The following is a 23,253-nucleotide window of genomic DNA, read 5'->3' as shown; positions in this document are numbered from 1 at the left end:
CTTCTAATATAACTTAACAATAGTTAGGACGTCTCAGACAACATTGTAAATATAAAGTAGGGGGTGATGTAAAAAGAGAATCATATGCGTTTCAAATGAAAAAGTTCTTGAAACTGATCACTGGGGACCAGCGTTCAAGAACTTTTCTGTTCAAAACACGTATGGTTCTCTTTTTACATCACCCCCTACTTTATATTTACAATGTTGTCTGAGATGTTTTAACTATTGTTACGTTATTTTAAAAGGAATTTTTCAAAATAAAGCTGAAAGAAAGATTTTTATTAACACCCTTGTGTGTGAGATTTTTGTATCATTCAAGTCTCCATCTGCTGTGCAGCAGCAGGATTCCTGTGCGCCTATCCTGGATTGGAACTACATGTATACCTCAGGGGTGAGCTGATTTTCCTTTTCTTGACACTTCAACTGTGACAGACATAATAAAAGAACATCTAGAAAATCACATTAAATGGTTTTTTAAATAATTTACATTTTATTACAAGAAATACGTATTTGATCACCTACAAACCAGCAAGAATTTTGGCTCTCACAGACCTGTTATTTTTACTTTAGGAAATCCTCCTACTCTGCACTTAATACCTGTATTAATTGCACCTATTTGAATTTGTTATCTGCATAAAAGACACCTGTCTATACACTCAATTAATCGCATCCAACCTCTCCCCCATGGCCAAGAACAACATTGTAGACCTGCACAAGCTGGGATGGGCTACAGGATATTAGGCAAGCAGCTTGGTGAGAAGGAAATAAACTGTTGGTGTAATTATTAGTAAATAGAAAAAAAACATAAGATGATTGCCAATCTTACTTAGTCTGGGGCTTCATGCAATATCTCACCTCATGGGGTAAGCATGATTCTGAGAAAGGTCAGGAATCAGCCCAGGGCTACATGTGAAAACCTTGTCAATGTCCTGAAGAGAGCTGAGACCACAGTTTCAAACATTACTGATAGTAACACACTATGCCAGCATGGATTAAAATCCTGAAGGGCACGCAATGTCCCCCTGCCAGCACATGCCCAGGTCCATTTGAAGCTTGCAAATGACCATCTGGAGGTATGGGAGAAGGTTATGTGGTTAGATCAGTCCAAAATAGAACTTTTTGGAATCAATTTCACTCTCTGTTTTTCGAAGAAGAAGGAGGAGTACAACCCCAAGAACACCATCTCAACTATGAAGTATGGTAGTGGAAACATCATACTTTGGAGGTGCTTTTCTGCGAAGGGGACAGGATGACTGCACCATATTGAAGGGAGGATGGATGGAGTCATGTATTGTGAGATTTTGGTCAGCAAGCTCTTTCCCTCAGTAAGAGCAATGAAAATGGGTTGTTGCTGAGTATTCCAGTATAATAATGACCTAAAAGACACAGTATGAGTGGCTCTGTTAAAAGTATTTCAAGGTCCTGGAGTGGCCTAGCCAGTCTCCAGACTTGAACCCCATAGAAAAGCTTTGGAGGGAGCAGAAACTCAATATTTCCAGCAGCAGCCCTAACACTTAAAAGATATGGAGAAGATCTGTATGGAGGAGTGAGCCAAAATCCCTGCTGCAGTGTGTGCAAACCTGGTCAAGAACTACAGGAAACGTCTCACCAATGTAATTGCAAACAAAAGTTTCTGTACAAAATATTAAGTTCTGTTTTTCTATTGTATCAAATATGTATTATATGGAATAAAATTTAAATTAGTTGTTTCAAAATCATAATATGTGATTTTCTGTATTTTTTTTATTCTCTCACAGTTGAAGTGTACCTACAATTAAAATTAAAGACCTCTCCATTCTTTGTTGGAGGGTAAACTTGCAAAACCGGCAGTGTATCAAATACTTATTTTCCCCACTGTATTACGTTTATTATGCTAGAGAACATAAGGAACATTACATTTGCCTGCACAATTTCTTCCTTTCTTCTTGGAAAATCTGTGTGAACAGGCGAAGTCGAATTTTGCATTCTCTACTCAACTCTAGTCACAAATCTTGCCTGGAAAACTCTATAAAAGTCAAAGTCATTTCCAGACAATTGTTGTCCGTGGTCCATGGTATAGCTGTAAAGAATATCTCTAAGGCCTGCGACACACATCCGTGCCTCCGGTACGTGTGTGCCTTTTTTTTCATGTACCGGAGACACGGGCCCACGTGTTCCTATGTTTTGTTATTGTTTTGGACACATGTAAGTATTCAGGAACGGAACATATGTCCGTTCCGTACTTACGTGTGTCCATTTTTTAAAACCGTTGACATGTCCGTGTTACTTCATGGGTGTCACACGGCCCACACCCGTACCACACGGATGTAGTGTGGATGCGGGCCCGTGTGACACGCGCCGGAGAAAGACACGTGTCAGTGTAAAAATAATAAAAATACATACTCACCTCCACCATACCTGCAGTCTCTGCCGCGGCTGTCCCCTGCATCCGTCTCCCAGTAATTTTGAACAACGCTTCTCCTTCCCTGGGGTCCGGACACAGCGTCAGCGGGGCGGGGCTTTGGCCGGACGCTGTCATTCAACACCACAGACAGCGCCGAATAATGCAGGTAGGCGGAGCTTTCCGTTCTCCGTGTGTTATAATGTATAACACACGGAGAACACGTACGTGCCACAAAAACGGCACACGGGAACAAAACCACCCCTTTAACACGTACGTGACAAAAACGTAACGTTTTGTCACGTAAGTGTGGCAGAGGCCTAAAAGTGTTTGTGAACTTTGTTTATGTAATCAAATAGAATAAAAAGCTACAATCAGAAAATAAAAAATTTAGGAAAATAATATGTTTCACTATCTTTTTATATATTAATGATCAGAAATAATAAATTTAAAAACCCAGATAACTAAAATAAAACTAAATGCTAATTTAAATTAGTTTAAAGATAAATGCTATATTTTTTTTTCTCATCTGTGTGTATTGAAGAGCTAATGGGTTTTTCATTTACCTTTTCATCATTTTTCTATATCAATATATAGGAAATGTACAGACCATCATCTTCAGAATTGTTGAAACGCATATTTTATTTATTTTTTCCTAATATGAAATAGTCAAATTAATATTTTCATGCATCTAATTTTTTTGAGATTGTAGACATTTTTACCAGACTTTTTTCCTGTGGAAACTTATATGCACCCTGCCCTATAATATATACTCTAGTTCAAATCCTCCTGTATATACACAAATATTCAAATAATAAGATCAAACAATAATAGATACATAAATATCAACAGAACAGAAGTCCAAATAAGGACCACCGAAATAAGTTCACCATCAAACAATAAAATTAGAATTAATAATTTTTATTGATAATTCAACTTATTATTGATAAATATATAAAATACATAAATATATATACAGTATATAGTTTTAGAAAGATATAATATTACTATTTATTTTTTAACAGAATACTATTCTTTGGTCACTATTCCGGCTGGCTCTCGAAGCATTCGTGTTTCGGAAATGAATATTTCAACCTCTTACATCTCTGTACGTAACACACAGAAAAAATACTACCTCAATGGGTACTGGACCATCGACTGGCCCGGCCAGTATAAATTTGCTGGAGCAGTCTTTGAATACAAAAGACCTTACAATAATCCAGAGACATTAATTTCTGCTGGACCAACAAATGAAACAGTAATAGTAGAAGTAAGTTCTTCATTTTAAATTGATGATGTTAATAAATATGGTTTTCTGATCATTATTAAGATGTCTTTTTTTTATTGTGATTCAACCTTTAGTAGTTACAGTAAATAACAATGAATGAGTAAACTTTTATTCATTGTATTCCTTTATCTAAACCATTTACTAATAATTAACAGGTAGACCGAGTTTAAAGCTGGTGTCACACACAGCGACAACGACAACGACGTCGCTGCTACGTCACCATTTTCGGTGACGTTGCAGCGACGTCCCGTCGCTGTCGCTGTGTGTGACATCCAGCAACGACCTGGCCCCTGCTGTGAGGTCGCCGGTCGTTGCTGAATGTCCAGCTTCATTTTTTCGTCGTCACTCTCCCGCTGTGACACACACATCGCTGTGTGTGACAGCGAGAGAGCGACGAAATGAAGCGAGCAGGAGCCGGCACTGGCAGCTGCGGTAAGCTGTAACCAGCGTAAACATCAGGTAACCAAGGGAAGACCTTTCCCTGGTTACCCGATGTTTACGCTGGTTACCAGCCTCCGCTCTTGCTGCCAGCGCCGGCTCCTGCACTGTGACATGTGGCTGCAGTATGCATCGGGTAATTAACCCGATGTATACTGTAGCAAAGAGAGCAAGGAGCCAGCGCTAAGCAGTGCGCGCGGCTCCCTGCTCTCTGCACTGTGACATGTAGCTGCAGCACACATCGGGTTAATTAACCCGATGTGTACTGTACCTAGGAGAGCAAGGAGCCAGCGCTAAGCGCGGCTCCCTGCTCTCTGAACATGTAACACAGCGACGTTATGATCGCTGCTTCTGCTGTGTTTGACAGCTAAGCAGCGATCATAACAGCGACTTACAAGGTCGCTGTTACGTCACCGAAAATGGTGACGTAACAGCGACGTCGTTATCGCTGTCGTTTAGTGTGAACCCAGCTTTACAATGCACACTGTAAGGGGTACTTCTCACATAGCGAGATTGCTAGCGAGATCGCTGCTGAGTCACAGGTTTTGTGACATACCAGTGACCTCATCAGCGATCTCACTGTGTGTGACACTAAGTAGCGACCTGGTCCCTGCTAGGAAATCGCTGATCGTTACACACTGTTCTGGTTCATTTTTTGCTCGTTGGTCTCCAGCTGTGCAGCACACATCAGCGTGTTTGACTGCAGGAGACCAACGAGCAAATATCGGATAACTAAGCAAAGAGCTTTGCTTAGTAACCTGATGTGTACCCTAGCTACGTGTACAGGGAGCCAGCGCTGGCAGCCTATAAGCGGTGTACGCTGGTAACCAGGGTAAATATCGGGTAACCAAGCAAAGCGCTTTGCTTGGTTACCCGATATTTACCCTGGTTTCCAAGCGCAGCATCGTTACACGAGTCGCTGGTGGTTGGTGGCTGGTCGCTGGTGAGATCTGCCTGATTGACAGCTCACAAGCGACCATGTAGCGACGCACCAAAGATCCCTGCCACGTCGGATCGCTGGTGGGATCGTTGGTGCGTCACTATGTGTGACGGGACCCTAATAGATAATTCATTGTGCATAGGCTGCCATTGTTCTCAGCAGAATGGGTCCTGTTTATACTGGATGAGGAGATGCCGAGAATCAAAACCAAAAGACCATTTCACCACATGAATGTTTTACTTGTTCTTTGGGTGATGGGCAATCTGTTTACACTGCAAAACTAAGGGGTGCTTCACACACAGCGAGCTCGCTGCCGAGATCGCTGCTGAGTCACGCTTTTTGTGACGCAGCAGTGACCTCATTAGCGATCTCGCTGTGTGTGACACTGAGCAGCGATCTGGCCCCTGCTGCGAGATCGCTGCTCGTTACACACAGCCCTGGTTAATTTTCTTCAAAGGCGCTCTCCCACTGTGACACACAGATCGCTGTGTGTGACAGCGAGAGAGCGACAAATGAAGCGAGCAGGGAGCAGGGAGCAGGAGCCGGCGTCTGGCAGCTGCGGTAAGCTGTAACCAAGATAAACATCGGGTAACCAAGGTGGTTACCCGATATTTACCTTAGTTACCAGCCTCCGCCGCTCTCACGCTGCCTGTGCTGCCGGCTCCGGCTCTCTGCACATGTAGCTGCTGTACACATCGGGTTAATTAACCCGATGTGTACTGTAGCTAGGAGAGCAAGGAGCCAGCGCTCAGTGTGCACGGCTCCCTGCACACACAGCTAAGCGGTGTGCGCTGGTAACTAATGTAAACATCGGGTAACCATACCCGATGTTTACCTTAGTTACCAGTGTCCGCAGCTTCCAGACGCCGGCTCCGTGCAAGCGCAGCGTCGCTTGCACGTCGCTGCTGGCTGGGGGCTGGTCACTGGTCGCTGGTGAGATCTGCCTGTTTGACAGCTCACCAGCGACCATGTAGCGATGCAGCAGCGATCCTGACCAGGTCAGATCGCTGGTCAGATCGCTGCTGCATCGCTAAAGTGTGAAGGTACCCTAATTTGAAGAGAGTGTTCTTGTAAATACGCCATCATGACAATCTCACAGTGTACATGCACCTTAAGTCACATTCAAAGACGTTTGCTACCAGCTAATCTCCCCTTAGAGCAAAAGTATTGAAGATAGTGAAGTCTTACTGCCTTATTTGTCTGTGCCCCAAGAATTAAATGGCTTCATTGACCTGCCAAAATCATCTAATATTAGTCTAATGTGTATAGACCTGGTGCTATATGTGATCTTATTATACAGCTAAAATTTTCTGTTCACACAGACAGATATACTTTGGATGTGGCTGCGTTCACAGTTCTCCCAACTTAGGGGTGTATGCAGTTTTTTTGCCAGAGGTTTAGGCATTAATGGCTATGTGTTCAGTTATTTAGAGTACACACTAAATATACACTGTAATACACTGACTATTTCACAATGTATCAAAGTGTCATATCTTCAGTGCTGTCCCATGAAAAGATGTAATAAAATATTTAGAAAACTGTCAGGGGTGTACTCACTTTTGTGATAAACTGTAATACAGTATATCAACTCAGTACAAGAACAGTTAAAGACAAAAACACACACTGTGTAATTGATAAAAACTCTCTAATGAACTGCCCTGCGGACCGACATTGTGGATTATTTTGTGCATTGATAATTTCAGCAAGGGCAGCAAATAACTGCACTAACATATCTTTCCCAGAGGTCCGTGCATTGTCTGACTGATGTGCATTAAGATTTGGTAACAGATAAGAAAGCAATTAAACACTTTTAGTTTAGAAAGTATTTACAGATAGGCTACGTTTTGTTTCTGTCCATTGCATTATTTTCTCTGTGAATGTTACCATATTGCGTTTTGTTCTCCCTACTACACCTCTTTACTTCATTTTTCAGTTCTATCTAATCTTCAAAATGTTGAGATATCATTCTTGGCACCCGATTCCCCGTCATGTAATTAATTGCATCTGCTATAGGAAATTAGATTTGTCTGGGATAGAATAGTGCTGGATGGCACTCTCAGCAGCTTCAGAAGGGATGTGGTGTACCACTGAAATTTACTGAGATTAACTTACAATTTTCAGATTGCATGCATAACATAAACCACAAAACCCATAGACTAAATCGCAGAATCTTCTCTTTATAGATTCTTCTGCAAGGTAAAAACCCTGGAATCATGTGGGAATTCTCCATGCCCAAACAAGAGAACGAGAGGAGGTTGACTCCAAAGCACAACTTTACATGGGCCATTATTCGCTCAGAGTGTTCTTCTTCATGTGGAGGAGGTATCGTGTTTACGTTAATTGTATGCCGCTCGCTAATTTTATTGTAAATTTAATTCAGGTTTTTCTGTTTAAGAAAATTACTACTTAGATGTTTTCCACTAATCCTATATTACTTTATCCTTATTTTTAATGTTTCTGTTAATATTTTGGCAGTGCAAATAACACTACCGTAATATTTCTATAATGATATGTCACATAGAGAAAATATAATATTGACATACAGATTTTGATATTGCCATGGAAAGCGAGACTCTTCAAATAACACTGTACAGTACAGTATCTGAATAACATATCCATACATTTATTGTACGTGGATGTATGCAGTCTAATAGTTACTCATCACTGCAACTTTCATTATAGATAGTCCTGTCAAACTAACAGAAATTAGAATTGCATTACACCGTAGAAACAGAGAAAGATGTGCTTTTCTCAAAGTGCTTATACCATGTTAAAACATTTTGAATACTTGCAGAATGTTGTGACGTTTTGTGATTCTCTCAGCCGTTTGAAGCAGCTCCTCCTAAATGGGTATAGCTAGAGAGGACACGAGACGAGAGTCAAATTCAGCAAAAGTGGCATGTATTTTATAAAAGTGAAATTTTATTCCATTCCCTAACTGAAGTAACATTTCTTAATGAATTTGGGGTATCTTATTCCTGCATGTTCCTTATTAGGACTGGCGTAGAAAACAACCACCAGAGGTACCAGACAATACTCTGTACTCATCTCTCTAGACTTTTCTACTGCCTTCGACACCTACTACCTATCCTCTCTTCCCTTGTCCTCTCCTGGATATCATCATACCTTTCTCACCTCACATTTAATGTTTCCAGTTCCCAGAGTACTTCATCCTGACCTCTATCTGTCAGTGTCCCACAAGGCTCTGTCATGGGACCCCCACTCTTTTCCATCTATACCTTTTAACCTGGGCCAAGTCATAAAATCAGAAGGCTTCCAGTGCCACCTATATGCAGCTGAATCCCAAAGTGTCTATCAGCCAATTCCTTTTTCTTCTCACCAATCTTTCTAAAACTTCATGTGGACAAAACCAAACTCATCATCATTCTGTAATTTAATTTAACTTCTTCATGACTATAGACATACTGGTATGTCCAAGATCGTGTCTCTGCCTTTGATGCTGGCTCATATGCCGAGCCCACATCTTTAACTGCACATGTCAGCTGATCTGATCAGCTGACATATGCCTCTTACAGCTGTAGGTGGTTCCGAGATTCACCCACTGTTGTTAACCAGTTAAATCCTGCTGTCAATCTCTGACAGCAGGATTTAACATGCTTCAATGGGAGAGCGCCATTCCCCGCTCCTATCGGCGGCACTGTGAAGTGATCCCGGGATGACAATGAGTTGTTATGACAGCCAGGGGTCAGCTTATAACCTCTGTCTTAACAAACTTCATATGAATGCCAGCTGCAAGCTGACGTTCATAGAAAGTCATCACTACTGCTGTGCTGATGCATCACTTTGTACAGCATAAGCGATTATATGATTACAGCTTCAAGTCCCATACGGGGACTATAAAATACAATAAAAAGAGAATAAATGTTTTTAAAAATATGAAAAAAAAAATAAAAAAACACAAGTTCAAATTACCCCTTTTGCTTGATTGAAAATAAAACAATAAAAATATTCACATATTTGGTATTGGTGCTTTCAGAAATGTTCAATCTATCAAAATATAAAATAAATGAATCCGATCGGTAAGCCAAACACTGCATTATACCCAAAAATGGAATCAGTAAAAATATCTCAACTTAGGGTGCAAAAAATAAACCATCACTTAGCCCCAGATCCTGAAAAATGAAAACTTTACAGATCTCAGAAAATGGCTCCAAAAGATTTTTTTTTTTTCTTACAAACATCTGAATTTGTATGTACTGATACTGACTTGGAGAATAATACTGCTTGGTATATTTTACCATGAATTGAACCTGGTAAATAAAAAAAAATAAATTGTGGAATCACACTTTTTTTTTTGCAATTTCACATACTTGGAAATATTCCCCATTTTCTAGTACACTATATGGTGAAATTAATGGTTTAATTCAGAAGTAAGACCCGTCTCGCAAAAAAAACTACTTCTCTCCCTGCTATGTTGAAAAAAAAAATAAAAAAGTTATGGCTCTTGGAAGAACAGCAGTAAAAAAGGAAAATGAAAAAAGGAAAATCTCCCTTTGGTGAAGGGGTTAATTTCACTTTTTAGACCTAACTATCACAATAATTGACATTACACTTTTGTCTGTATCACAAATCCACTGTCTGGGTAGTGTGACCCATGCCATGTCCTTCAAAATACACATCTAAGCCTTTACCACCTTTTGCTATCTCCAACTTAAAAATATTTATTTAATTTGTCCCTAAAGGCCCCGTCACACTAAGCAACATCGCTAGCAACATCACTGCTAACGAACAACTTTTGTGACGTTACTAGCGATGTTGCTGTGTGTGACATCCAGCAACAACCTGGCCCCTGCTGTGAGGTCGTTGGTTGTTGCTGAATGTCCTGGGCCATTTTTTAGTTGTTGCTGTCCCGCTGTGAAGCACAGATCGCTGTGTGTGACAGCGAGACAGCAACAACTAAATGTGCAGGCAGCAGGAGCCGGCTTCTGCGGAGGCTGGTAACCACAGTAAACATCGGGTAACCAAGAAGCCCTGTCCTTGGTTACCCGATATTTTCCTTTGTTACCAGCCTCCGCCGCTCTCACTGTCAGTGCCGGCTCCTGCTCTGTGCACATGTAGCTGCAGGACACATCGGGTTAATTAACCCGATGTGTGCTGTAGCTAGGAGAGCAGGGAGCCAGCGCTAAGCATTGTGCGCTGCTCCCTGCTCTGTGCACATTTAGCTGCAGTACACATCGGGTAATTAACCCGATGTGTGCTGTAACTAGGAGAGCAGGGAGCCAGCGCTCAGTGTGCGCTGCTCCCTGCTCTCTGCACGTGTAGCTGCGTGCGCTGGTAACCAAGGTAAATATCGGGTTGGTTACCCGATATTTACCTTAGTTACCAAGCGCAGCATCTTCCACGCGGCGCTGGGGGCTGGTCACTGGTTGCTGGTGAGCTCACCAGCAACTCGTGTAGCGACGCTCCAGCGATCCCTGCCAGGTCAGGTTGCTGGTGGGATCGCTGGAGCGTCGCAGTGTGACATCTCACCAGCAACCTCCTAGCAACTTACCAGCGATCCCTATCGTTGTTGGGATCGCTGGTAAGTTGCTTAGTGTGACTGGACCTTTACTCAACTTCGAGTCTACTAAAATGCTAACAAGTGCTTTCATCATCTCCTGCCTTGAATATAGCAGGATCCTCCTCTGTGGCCCCCCAACTAACACTCCTCTCCAGACTGTCCTTAACTCTGCTGCCTGGTCAATCCACCTCTCCCATTTGCTACTCCTGCAGGTTTGCCATCAGCCAATCTATTCACTGGCTTCCAATTTCCAAGCAAACCCAGTTTAAAATGCTAACAGTGACTTACAGGGTCATCCATATTGTCTCCGCCATACAACAAACTATTTTCCCATATGTCATCGACATTTTACTTGCCATGGGTATTTTATGGTATTTAAAAGCTCTAAGGTTTGGCCCAAAACACCTTTTTGCCCTGAAAACCTCCTGAAAGAGAGATCATAATGTACATATACATTTCTATGTAAAAATGACTTGCTGTGCATGTGTAATGCTCGGGCAAGGCATCGCCCAGCACATGGCGCAACACAGAGGATACAACAGGGAATGGGAATGGGTAGGAAGGTCCTTATGGTAGAGAGAGGTGATATCAGTCACCTCCTGATACTAACCTGTGTCTGTACCTTGATCTCCCCAACCCTAATGTCCCTAAGAGAGCCCTACCAATCGCTACCATCATGTGCCTGGTGCCTAGGTGTCCTTCCACTCACCCTGGCTAATGCAAAGGCTGGTGAGTGCACTAGACTTCACCACTATGGTAATAAGACACAGGAAAAGTAATACAGACATGGGAACATAGACAAAAAAAGATAATCTCCAACCTCAAAGCTGCAACCTAGCACCAAAGCTGCAAGCGGCACGACCTAAGCAACTTCTAGAGGATTCCTTTCTCCACAGTGGTCAGTTCAGAATGATTTCTACCATATTTTTCTAAAAATAAGACACTGTCTTATACTTTTTTTTGCCCCCCAAAAAAGCAAGAGGGTTTATATTTGGAGTAGTTCTTATTCTTGGAGAATCAAGGTAGGGGGTAAGTTTACCCCCCAAAAAAGCAGACCCGAACACCTTCCCAGGAGACTCATACTTACCAGACCCTGGACATCTGCATGGCTCCTAGGACCTCCCTGTGATCTCCGGCAGGCGTCCCAGTAGATATGCTCCACGCCGTCCTCCCCTGCTTCTGGGCAACACAATCACATACATCAGATCGTGCACACACACTCATACACATACACACACAATCACCAATCAGATCACACACACACACAATCACTGACCAGATTGCGGTCACACACTTACCAATCACTCACCACATCAGGCAGTACAAAATTGCTCCGGCTGCAGGGAGAGATGGAAGGAAGTTGTGCATTGCAGCTCCTGTAAGCATTCCATCTGCAGCCACAGGTCCTTGTGTTCCACCGCACTGCTTCTCAGGATTCTGCCAGCCAGAAGAAATCGGTATCGCTGGATGTGGTGAGTGTGTGTGTGCGATCTGATGGGTGATTGTGTGTGTGTGATCTGTCGTGTGCAGGTGTGATATCTGAGGTGTGTGGGTGTGCGATCCACTGCAGGGCCTCCCGCTCGGCATCTGATGAGTGTGTTTGCAGGGTGTCCGCTGTCTATAATGAAGTGTCCTGCAGTTTTTTCAACTTTCTTAGCTGCATGGACATTTCATTATTGAACCTGGACTAGGGCTTATTTTCAGGATCAGGGATATATTTGAGCCTTGCTCCAAAAATGCTGAAAATCCCTGCTAAGGCATATTTTTGGGGGAGGTCTTATTTTTGGAAAAACATGCCATGCCATAACCGGCATCAGGTTATGGAATATGTGATTATTTAAAGGCAACGGGAAGGGTTACAAACTGTTTGCACCTGAGATGCACTAACAAGAACTGCCAACAAGGAAAGAGTCGTTAACCCTTGCTGCACTAAAAGAAAGCAAGTATGCTTAATACTCATAGTCTCACAAGGTAATGTGAGACTCAGATCCCAAGTCTGTCACAAGTTTGCCCAGGACAGGAGACCCTTGTGACAATAAATTAAGGCTTTTGAGTGTCTTTTAAATACTTGAGGCTTCAAAACATACCAAGTGGCAAAAATAAGTGAGCTGACCATTTTCAGGCATTTTTCATTTCTGAAGATGCTCTATACTTTACAATACAAGTCAATGGGAAAGCTCAAAAGATGCCTGAAAGATACTGTTACGGACGGGACGATTGGGTATAGAATCATATGAAAACAATCGTCGCCCGAAGTCCGCCGGGCAGATGACAAGGCCGCTATGGGACTGGAGGACGGTTACAATAACTAAGGAAAACCAAAATGTGAACGAAGGGGATGTTTAAGGGCACACCCCAATGTGTAGCGTGTCCCTGTTGACTTCACAGGTACATGTGTGCTGGTCATGTGTGTATAGACACGTCAGACCAACAGGTGACCCAGTTAATCTCACTGGGACACCAGGGATATAAACCTGGAACTGGTCACGTGCGTACGGGGCACTACTGACCGCATACAGGTATCGATCACGTCAGACCGGGCAAACTACCCAGTTGGCATTGCCAGGTACACAGCAACTGGTACACACACACAGATACACACGTCTGCAACAAGCACTGCAGACCACTGGTCACGTATGTACCGGACACATCAGGCCGGGAGGGTAACCAGCTAGTGATACTGGAGACCCGAGGACTAATAGGACAATTGTTGACCCTCACTGTACCAAAGTACAGGTGTGCATGGATAGAAATACCCAGCACCGACACCTAACCCTGATGTAGTCACTGTCCTTTTCTATATATATGCCTGCCACATGCACTGCAGGTAAATGGTGCTGAAACCCACACACTCTCACAGCCAGGTCTGCTGCCTTAGCTGTCAGCATACAGAATGTGACGTTTGCACCTCGATGGACGGAGCTACAGACCTTTTATAGCCGCCTCCATGGTCCAGACCACATGGCATGTGGTAATGGTGTCGATTGCAGCCATACAAAGGCTGCCATGTCATTGCTGATATCATGATATCAGCAATCAGCGGCTGCCACTTCATCGCTGATGTCACTGATGACCAATTAGTCGCCGGCTTGTCATTGATGACATCATGCACATGCTCAGTATGGCTGAATGAGCACTTAGGCTCAGGATGGTACAAAACTCTAACCACCTGATGCCTCAAGTGACAGCCAGGTGGTGCTGTGGAGTTGATCGACCCCAATGTTGGAGTCAATGATGGGACTGGACCGATTCGAGGCACAACAGAACCCCGAACCATAACAGATAACTTAACAACTTTTTGAGCATTATTACAGCGTTTTTGCTTCAGAAACCAATTTTAGAAGATGTCCCTTACAGTATAAACATCTATGTATTTTTTCCCCACCAGACATACAGTCTGACAGTTTTACGATCCATAGTTTATGAAACAATTTCTAAATGCCTAAACAATTTTCTAGCCTTGCTTACCATGATAAACTCCATAGAGCTGTAAGCATTACCTCAGACACTATATAAAACACTTCAGTAATTTTATTCTCCAATATATTTTTATTTTTAGAAATTATGAAACAAATGTAACAAACAAACTTACAATATTCAGTAATTTTAGTATAAAATCAATTTTAGATCTCGAGTACCTGTTTGATCTTGCAGCTTGTACCATTTGTCTGGACTTCCCTTTATGGTTCTTCTTTTATCTTGTACTCCAAATTGACAATTATTAATTAATTCAATAATTTGGATTCATACTATGCCATACGTTTTATCAGAGGGATACATCAGGAAATCTTTATGTCATATACCTCTGACGTGAGGCATAAAGCAAAGTGCACAGCTCCTCAATATAACACATCTTAGAAAGTACTGGAGACTTTACAAACTGATGTTGCAGTTTCACAACAAATTAAATCAATTGGAATATGAAGTGTTCTTGTGCTAGATTTATATTTTCTCATTTTGAATGAGGCTAACATAACTCTTGGGCAGTTTTATTTTTATACCAATATTTTGGCAAAGGTAAGTGTCACGCATTTAATAGAAAAAAAAAATATATTAAATGAAGGAACATTTTATGTCAAGTTGCAGAACACACAGCCAAGAATACAGACAGTCAAGCTGTGAACGTTATAGTTTGAAGCACAATTAAAGTCCAATGGAGCTAATAAATAGAACAAAATTTTACAGCCTTACTTCAAGTATAAAAGTTCTTGAAGCAAGTTTTTCATGAAGGTCTCAGCTTTCCAACACATGAATACAATCTAAAATAAGTGATGAATTAATGTCTATAATACTTCCTCATTGCTGGTACAGTTGCCAAAATAAAGGTTTTATTGAGTGGTTACCATGCACTCCTCATTAAATTAGGTGATAGTTTGATAGTTTTATGCTTTCCCAAGCTAAATCTTATGGGAGGTAGTAGACGGCCTTCAATATTTGTCAATTTAGGATGAAATTTATGTTAGTTTATGGGGAAAGCTTAACTGGCATAGATTTTTTTGTATCTTGCATGTTATTACACTGCCACACTACATTGGTGAGACTTCCAAATTGACATCAGGATATTAAGTCCATAGTGCATAACAAGAGAACATTAAGTCTGTAGTCCATAAAGAACATTAATACTGTCACTTTTAATTTGTACTGTCTGTAATATTGTTAACTTAATTAATGTGTACTAGTAATACCCAAGTTGATTGCCACCTTAAATGTCCGTCTGCAAGTCACATGTATAAATGTAGATAATGTTAAAACATAGTTAGAGGGTATATCCAGGACTTTGTGAAAAAAGAAGTACTTAAGCGCCAACAGGCAGGTACTTGCCACCTCCCTGTTGTGCCTGGCACCATTCTTCGCCAGCACAGAGTGGTCACAGACATGCTGATTGACAGATAACTCACTGCTACCTAACTGAGGGAGTCGGCGATCAGTCAACATGATATCAATGGAACACAGCATGAAAGAAGCCACCACTCTGTTGATGTGACATTAGGAGAAGCAGCCGGATTGCTGACAGGGACGGTCTATGACTGCTCTGTACCAGCAAAGAAAGTCGCTGGGCACAAAAGGCAGGTAGGTGGCAACTATTTGGCTGTTAATGCTTAGGGAATTTTTTCATTTACAAAGTTCTGGATATACAGCACCAAACTTCAAGGACAGGCGGGCAAACTGAGCTGGGGGGCAATTGCACAGTACTGAAACTTAAGTAATGGCCCAATCTTAACTTTACCCTCCCAATTTACACTGGATTTACAACCAGGCACTGTTAATTGACATGGCTAGTATGGTGTTTTCATGTCCGGATCACAAAAACATTTGTAATCCCAAATACATTATTGAATTGTTCATAACAACTTGATAATTTAAAGGGAAGAGCAATAATTATTGTTACGTCTTGTAGTGTATTTTAGTTCTATAAAAAGGACATAATAACCTTGTAATAAACTAGCTGTCTGTTTCAGAAAGGGAATGTTGGCATTCCAAATATAGTAATTGTCCACTATAGCAAATTCACCATAGAGGAGACTCATTACATCAGACTGTTATAGTAACCTTTTTACCAAACAGTCAACATTTATCGCATAGAAGCAATAACATTACAAAACTTAAGACATACTAATGCTAATGGAAGCAAACTTACTATATAGGTTTTTTTAAATGAACAAAGTTTACAACATACATATGTGGTGGCACCCCTGCGGCTTCAGGCGCCACAGGGTACTGCACCTCATTCAGGGTGCAGTATTCATCTCGGAGCTCATCACCAGTAAAACCACCACAATCCACAAAAACAAACAGTAACTTGCCCTCTCACCGGGACTGGGATAGAATAGGATCATTTGGATAGTCACCACAAGGTAGGGGACCTCTCACCCACTAGCTTAGCAACCTGGGGGGTGGAGCTACACACGGGGAATAAGGAAACACACACACACAGCCATGCAGTCAGTCATCAGACAGTCACAGAGAGGGAACAAGTAAGATGTAGAGGACACGGACGCTGAGGAGAGAGCTACGATATAGCTCCCTCAGGACCGGGCGCACGGAGAACAGGGTGCAGAGCCCCAGGCTGGTGGGCACTGCACGTCCCACCAGCAGAATCCGCTGGGCAGAGGATTTCAAGTCTTCTGGCCCACATAAAGTGCCTGGGGCACAGCAGCATATAGAGCCAGGAGTCGTGACACAATAGCGGCACCAGTAATGGACTCACGCTGCCTGCCATATGGGACAGGAACGCAGCAAAATCCGGAGATTCAGGTCCCAGAGTAGCTTCAAGCTGCTGGGACTCACACAACACAGGGCAGGGAGGAAGGACTCACAGAGAAACCCACTGGTTCTAACCTCCGAACTATCCGGGATTGGCTGGTGCCCATGACAGTGGGGATCGGCAGTCCAAAGGCAGTGACATATCAGTGAGTAAAGAACTTTGATTGCAACCCCTGTGTCACTCCCTTTCTTTACTGCCTCCAACCCTGCGCTCCTTTAATATAGTGGACTACTACTCCCAACATCCTCCCTGGGGCCTGAGCTCTGCCTGTGGTGAGATATACCATCCAAGCTGTGTTATCATCCACCCCAGAGACGACCTCCCGCAGCGGCGGCTAAGACTTGGCGCACACTACAGGTAGCATCACAAATAACTACAACCTCCATCCTCATCATTCCCCCCATTTATTGACACAGCAGAACAGGGAACAGGGCCTGGCTGCTGTGACAATCCAAATCGACACGGTGACTAGTAACCCTTGGGACCCCGTGGGCGCGTCATAACCATACATAAAGAAGTTCAATACATAACAATACAAAAAACAAGCTTACTACCTACATAAATACTACAACAGAACCACAATTACTGCATAGATACAGTTTCAGAACCAAGCTTACTGTATGAATGGAGTAACAGAACCAAGCTTTCTATATAGTTACAGTAACAGAACCAAGCTTACAATTTAGATACAGTAATAGACTCAAGATGACTTTATAGATACAGTAACGTTATCAAGTTTATTACATAGATACAGTATCAAAGTCAAACATAACACATAGAATAAGGGGTACTTCACACACAGCGAGATCTCTACTGAGATCGCTGCTGAGTCACGGTTTTTGTGACCTCTTTAGCGATCTCGCTTTGTGTGACACTGAGCAGCGATCTGGCCCCTGCTGTGAGATCGCTGCTCGTTACACACAGTGCTGGTTCCTTTTTTTATTGTTGCTCTCCCGCTGATAAGCACACATCGCTGTGTGTGACAGCGAGAGAGCAACAATCCTGAATGTGAAGGGAGCAGGAGCCGGCGTCTGACAGCCTGCGGTAAGCTGTAACCAAGGTAAACATTGGGTAACCAAGGTGGTTACCCGATATTTACCTTCGTTACCAGACTCCGCAGCTCTCACGCTGCCAGTGCCGGCTCCTGCTCCCTGCACACGCTAAGTTAAGCGGTGTGAGCTGGTAACTAAGGTAAACATCGGGTAACCATACCCGATGTTTACCTTAGTTACCAGTGTCCGCAGCTTCCAGACGCCGCTGCTGGCTGGGGGCTGGTCACTGGTCGCTGGTGAGATCTGCCTGTTTGACAGCTCACCAGCGACCATGTAGCGATGCAGCAGCGATCCTGACCAGGTCAGATCGCTGGTCGGATCGCTGCTGCATCGCTAAAGTGTGAATGTACCCTAAGTAACAGGACCAAGGTTACTGCAAACTTACTGCATAGATGTGGTATCCAAACCAAGAATACTACATAGATAGGATAACAGAACCACGATTACCACATAGATGCATAACCAAAACCAACTTATTGCAGAGATGCAGTAACCAGAAACCCCCTGATGAAGCAGGAACAGAAAAATGCGCATAGGGGGATAGGACTGAATGACCTTGTGTACAACTGTTTATGCCATGGGTAATTACTAAGATGATAATTTGATTGCTTGCTATAGTGAGGAGTCTGGGTCTATGGTGACTATACTATTTTGAACTGCTGCTATACTGCCTTGCATTTTGCACTTTCCTTGATGCAGGTTATATGCACTTTATTACTGCTGCTATTTACATTTTTTGCACAGGAACAAGATAATTTATCTAATCAGCAGAGGGCCAGTGCAATAGCTAAGATCTATTTCTATAGATAAGAGTGCTGCTTTTGTATTGCAAATGCTTGGTGGTTTTTGCTGGTCACATTAAGTTACTGATCAAGATATATCCCTCTGAATAACATTGATCTATTTACAATTATCACAAATGTGGTGAGAGATAGGAATTTTGCAATACCATATATAAAATTCTGCTCCATTTATTTGGACATGTATTGTGGATATAGGGTAGATAACCTTGAATATACATAGCCCTCAGCAGCTGTGACACTCAGACATAATTAGGGTAAGTTCACACAGTGCGTTTTTCGCGGCGTTTTTGCGCGTTTTTCGGGTGCGTTTTTGCCCAGAAAACTGCATGCTTCCCCCAGCAAAGTCTATGAGTCTATGAGTTTTCATTTTTGCTGTCTGCACACAGCGTTTTTTTTCAGCTGCGTTTTTGTGGTGACCACAAAAACGCAGCATGTCAATTATTCCCGCGTTTTTCACCGCATTTTTCATCCATTGAGTCCAATGGGATGTTGAAAGACGCAATGAGAAACGCAAATTGTTATTATAGCTGCGTTTTGGTGCATTTTGGTGCGTTTCTAAGACCAAAAATGCAGCTATAAACGCAGGAGGTGGGTAGTAAAGTGACATGTATAAGAAGAGGATTCCTTCTGTCAGTAAATACAGAAGCGTGAATCCTCCCGGTACCGTCACCTCTGCGTCCACCTCCCTTCCTGTGCATGTCAGCTCCCGTGCAGCGTCATGTCTGGGCGGCAAGTGGTGGCAGCTGCGAAAACAAAAGTGAACAGTAGAAAAAAAAAATGTCATACCCACCTGTCTGCGGACTCCCGGTGCCATGTCCGCTCCCAGCTCCTCCTTCCGGTACCGCCACTTCGGCTGTGTGCAGTCTCCCCGGGTACGTGCGATGGATGCAGGACCTGGCGATGGATCACCTGATGCAGTCACCTGACGCGTCAGCTGATCGAAAGTCTCGGGGTGACGCCGGCGCCCGGCCGGCTTAACCTATCAGCGGATGCCGTCAGGAGACTTCATCACTGATTACCGGCAGCTCCTGCAGCGATCGGACGGGATCAGACTCCACTCCAGGAGCTGCCGGTAATCAGCACATAAGTGAGTTGTTTGGGTTTTTTTTGCACTGATGCATCATCTGATTGTATAAAAGCCATTTATACAATCAGCTGATGTGTGATGTGATTCACATCCTGGAACCTGACACATCATCTGATCGCTTTGCCTTCCAGCAAACCGATCAGATGATATTGGATCCGGATTGGACGGCGCAGGACCCTTGACCCAGGATTACTGCGGAGGGGGGCTCTTTATTTCAATAAAGATGGAGTCACTAATTGTGTTGTGTTTTATTTCTAATAAAAATATTTTTCTGTGTGTTGTGGTTTTTTTATCTTTACTAGAAATTCATGGTGGCCATGTCTAATATTGGCGTGACACCATGAATTTCGGGCTTAGGGCCAGCTGATAATATACAGCTAGCCCTAACCCCATTATTACCCAGCAAGCCACCGTCACCAGGGCAGCTGGAAAAATTGGATACAGCGCCAGAAGATAGCGCTTCTATGAAAGCGCCATTTTTTGGGGTGGCTGCGGACTGCAATTCGCAGCAGGGGTGCTCAGAAAGCATGGGCACCCTGCACTGTGGATTCCTATCCCCAGCTGCCTAGTTGTACCTGGCTGGACACAAAATTAGGCGAAGCTCACGTCATTTTTTTTTTTAATTATTTCATGAAATTCATGAAATAATAAAAAAAAAGGGCTTCCCTATATTTTTGGTTCCCAGCTGGGTACAACTAGGCAGCTGGGGGTTGGGGGCAGCCCGTGCCTGCCTGCTGTACCCGGCTAGCATACAAAAATATGGCGAAGCGCACATCATTTTTTTTGTTTGGGGGGGCAAAGAAATCCTGCATACAATCCTGGAAGGAGGATGCTGGGCCTTGTAGTTCTGCAGCTGCTGTCTGCTCTCCTGCATACACTATTGGATGGAGGATGCTGAGCCTTGTAGTTCTGCAGCTGCTGTCTGCTTTCTTGCATCCACTAGTGGATGGAGTATGCTGAGCCTTGTAGGTCTGCTCCCCCTGACTCTCCCTCCAGCATACAGTCCTGGATGGAGCATGCTGAGCCTCGTAGTTCTGCAGCTGTCTGCTCTCCTGCATACACTAGTGGAGAATGAAGAACATATGGAAGAAGGAAATGACATCAGACCTTTTTTTTTTTTTTTTTCAACAATCTTAATGGCAATGGCCAGCGGCCGGGTACCTGTGCTTGCGTGCAGTGGCAGCCGGGTACCTGTGGCTGCATGCGGGCGGCAGTTGGCTGCTGTGTGCAGGCTGCGGCCGGCAGTCAGGTGCTGTGTGGGGCCAACGGCCGGGTGCTGTGTGCAAGCAGCGGCCGGGTGCTGTGTGCGGGCGGCGGTCGGCGGCTGGGTGCTGTGTGTGGCCAGCGGCCGGGTGCTGTGTGCGGGCAGTGGCCGGCGGCCGGGTGCTGTGTGCGGGCGGCGGCCAGGTGCCTGTGCGGGCGGCAGATGGCTGCCGCCCGCACGCAAGCACAGGTTCCCGGCTGCTTGCATGCAGGGTGGGCGGGCAGCCTGCTGGCTGCCACTCTGTGCGTGCGGGACGGGCGGCTGTGCAGCAAGTTACCCAGTTTGTCCGCGGTCCCAGTTTCAAATGATGGCAGCGGGTGCGTGCTCAGATGGAGTTCTTGAATGAGAGCTCCATCTGCGCACGCTCTCCCCCGGGAGGCAGCGCGTGCGCAGATGGAGGCCTTGGATGAGGGCTCCATTTGCACAGGCGCCATTATTTGAACCGGGACCGCGGGCACTGGGACACTCACTGCACCGGCTTGCTGCATGACTCACCCGCCGACGCTGCTGCTGCCGCCACCACCACGGGCCCCGCGGCTCCTGCCACCATGGGTCCCCCGGCTCCTGCCACCCCGGACGCCACCTGCCACCACGAACCCCGCTGCCACTGACCCGCCGTGCCTGCCAGCACAACCTCTGCCTCCTGTGACCCCGCTTCACCACCACTGCTGCCCCCCTCCGGTAAGAGAACACTGGATTATAAGATGGACCCCATTTTTTTTTTTTACCTTTTTTTATGTATAAGTTTGGGGTGCGTCTTATAATCCGGTGCGTCTTATAAAGCGAAAACTACGGTAATTTTTTATGCGCAAATTACTCCTTGTTCTTTTTGTAAGCATTTACTACATAGCTACAGTTCCAAAATCAAGCTTTCTGTATACAGTACCTGAACCAACCTACTTCATACATACAGTAACAAAGCTACGCTTACTGCATGGGTATAGCAACTAGGAACTGGCTTACTACAAAGTTATGGTCCCAGACCTTTTTCCATAAATACAATAATTGAGCCAAGCTTATTACATTGATACCATAGTAAAACCAAGCCTACTAACCAAACTTTGACTAGTTTTCCCAAGTAATTTGATACACAGCAAATAAAGGTGCGTGAATTTCAATACTTGAAAGTTTGTAATTACTGTGAAAATACATGTGGGGGAAAGGAGAGAGAACTCTGCTGACCATAAAGCTTACACTCTATTGGTCAGAGAGTACTCCAGTGATCTTAAAAGCCTACACCCTACAAGAGAGAGACATAGAGGACCCCGATGCTCATTAGAGCTTACACTCTACAGGAGAGAGAAAGGATCCTGCTAACAATACAATCTTACACTCTACAGGAGAGAGGACACTTTTTTGTTTTGTTTTTGCGAAATGCGAATCTGCTCGCAAATAGAGATGAGCGAACCGGTCGCAGTTCGGCTCGAGGTCGGTTCGCCGAACGGAGGTCCCGTTCGAGTTCGGTTAGTCGAACGTTCGACGAACCGAACTCGAACTGCATAGGAAACAATGGCAGGCAATCACAAAGACATAAAAACACCTAGAAAACACCCTCAAAGGTGTCCAAAAGGTGACAAACAACTCAAAACACAACACAAACACATGGGAAAGTGACAAGGACATATACTCATGCGAAAACAAAAGAGCTGGACAAGGAAAAAGAGGAGGAGACACAGATATATGAGTATATGCAAGGAAACTTCGATGCCATTACTGTGCAACTTGAGCCCTGCTCATTTTAGGCTTCCAATCTGGATAAATTGCCTGAGCTTGCCACGTACGCCTTGGGGATCTTGTCGTGTCCTGCAGCCAGCGTTCTCTCGGAACCTGTCTTCAGTGCTGCTGGGGGTCTGCTGGCAGATAAGCACACGTGTCTGTCCACTGACAATGTGGACATGGCTCTCAGAGGACTTTTCTTCCCCTGGGTCAGCCAGGGGAGGCGAAAGGCACGCGTATTTTTGAGAGTGCTTCATGCAAAGCATCTGTTTCATTTTGAAAAGGGGGATCAAGTGATGCCAGTCAAGTGGTGTGTGTGTGGCCCAATTAGTGGAAACGAGGGAGACTGTGGTTGGAGTCCCCTCACTTTTGAAAAAAGAACCAAGATGAACAAGTCATGGCTCTCAGAGGACTTTTCTTCCCCTGGGTCATCCAGGGGACGGGAAAGACACGCGTATTTTTGAGAGTGCTTGATGCAAAGCATCTTTTTCTTTTTCAA

The 23,253-nt window shown here is 44.0% G+C and overlaps 1 protein-coding gene across 1 annotated transcript in view; it reads left to right on the top strand.

Annotated features, from left to right (window-relative positions):
* ADAMTS16 (ADAM metallopeptidase with thrombospondin type 1 motif 16) overlaps nucleotides 1-23,253 on the top strand; it is a 547,822-nt gene that overhangs the window by 433,381 nt on the left and 91,188 nt on the right. Inside the window, exons 16-17 of the mRNA XM_075314921.1 lie at nucleotides 3,406-3,650; nucleotides 7,230-7,368. Of these exons, the coding sequence (XP_075171036.1) occupies nucleotides 3,406-3,650; nucleotides 7,230-7,368 (384 nt within the window). The remainder of the gene's footprint in view (nucleotides 1-3,405; nucleotides 3,651-7,229; nucleotides 7,369-23,253) is intronic.

This window comes from Anomaloglossus baeobatrachus, chromosome 6, assembly GCF_048569485.1.
Source record: "Anomaloglossus baeobatrachus isolate aAnoBae1 chromosome 6, aAnoBae1.hap1, whole genome shotgun sequence".
NCBI lineage: Eukaryota > Metazoa > Chordata > Amphibia > Anura > Aromobatidae > Anomaloglossus > Anomaloglossus baeobatrachus.
This window is presented reverse-complemented; position numbering and strand designations above follow the sequence as displayed.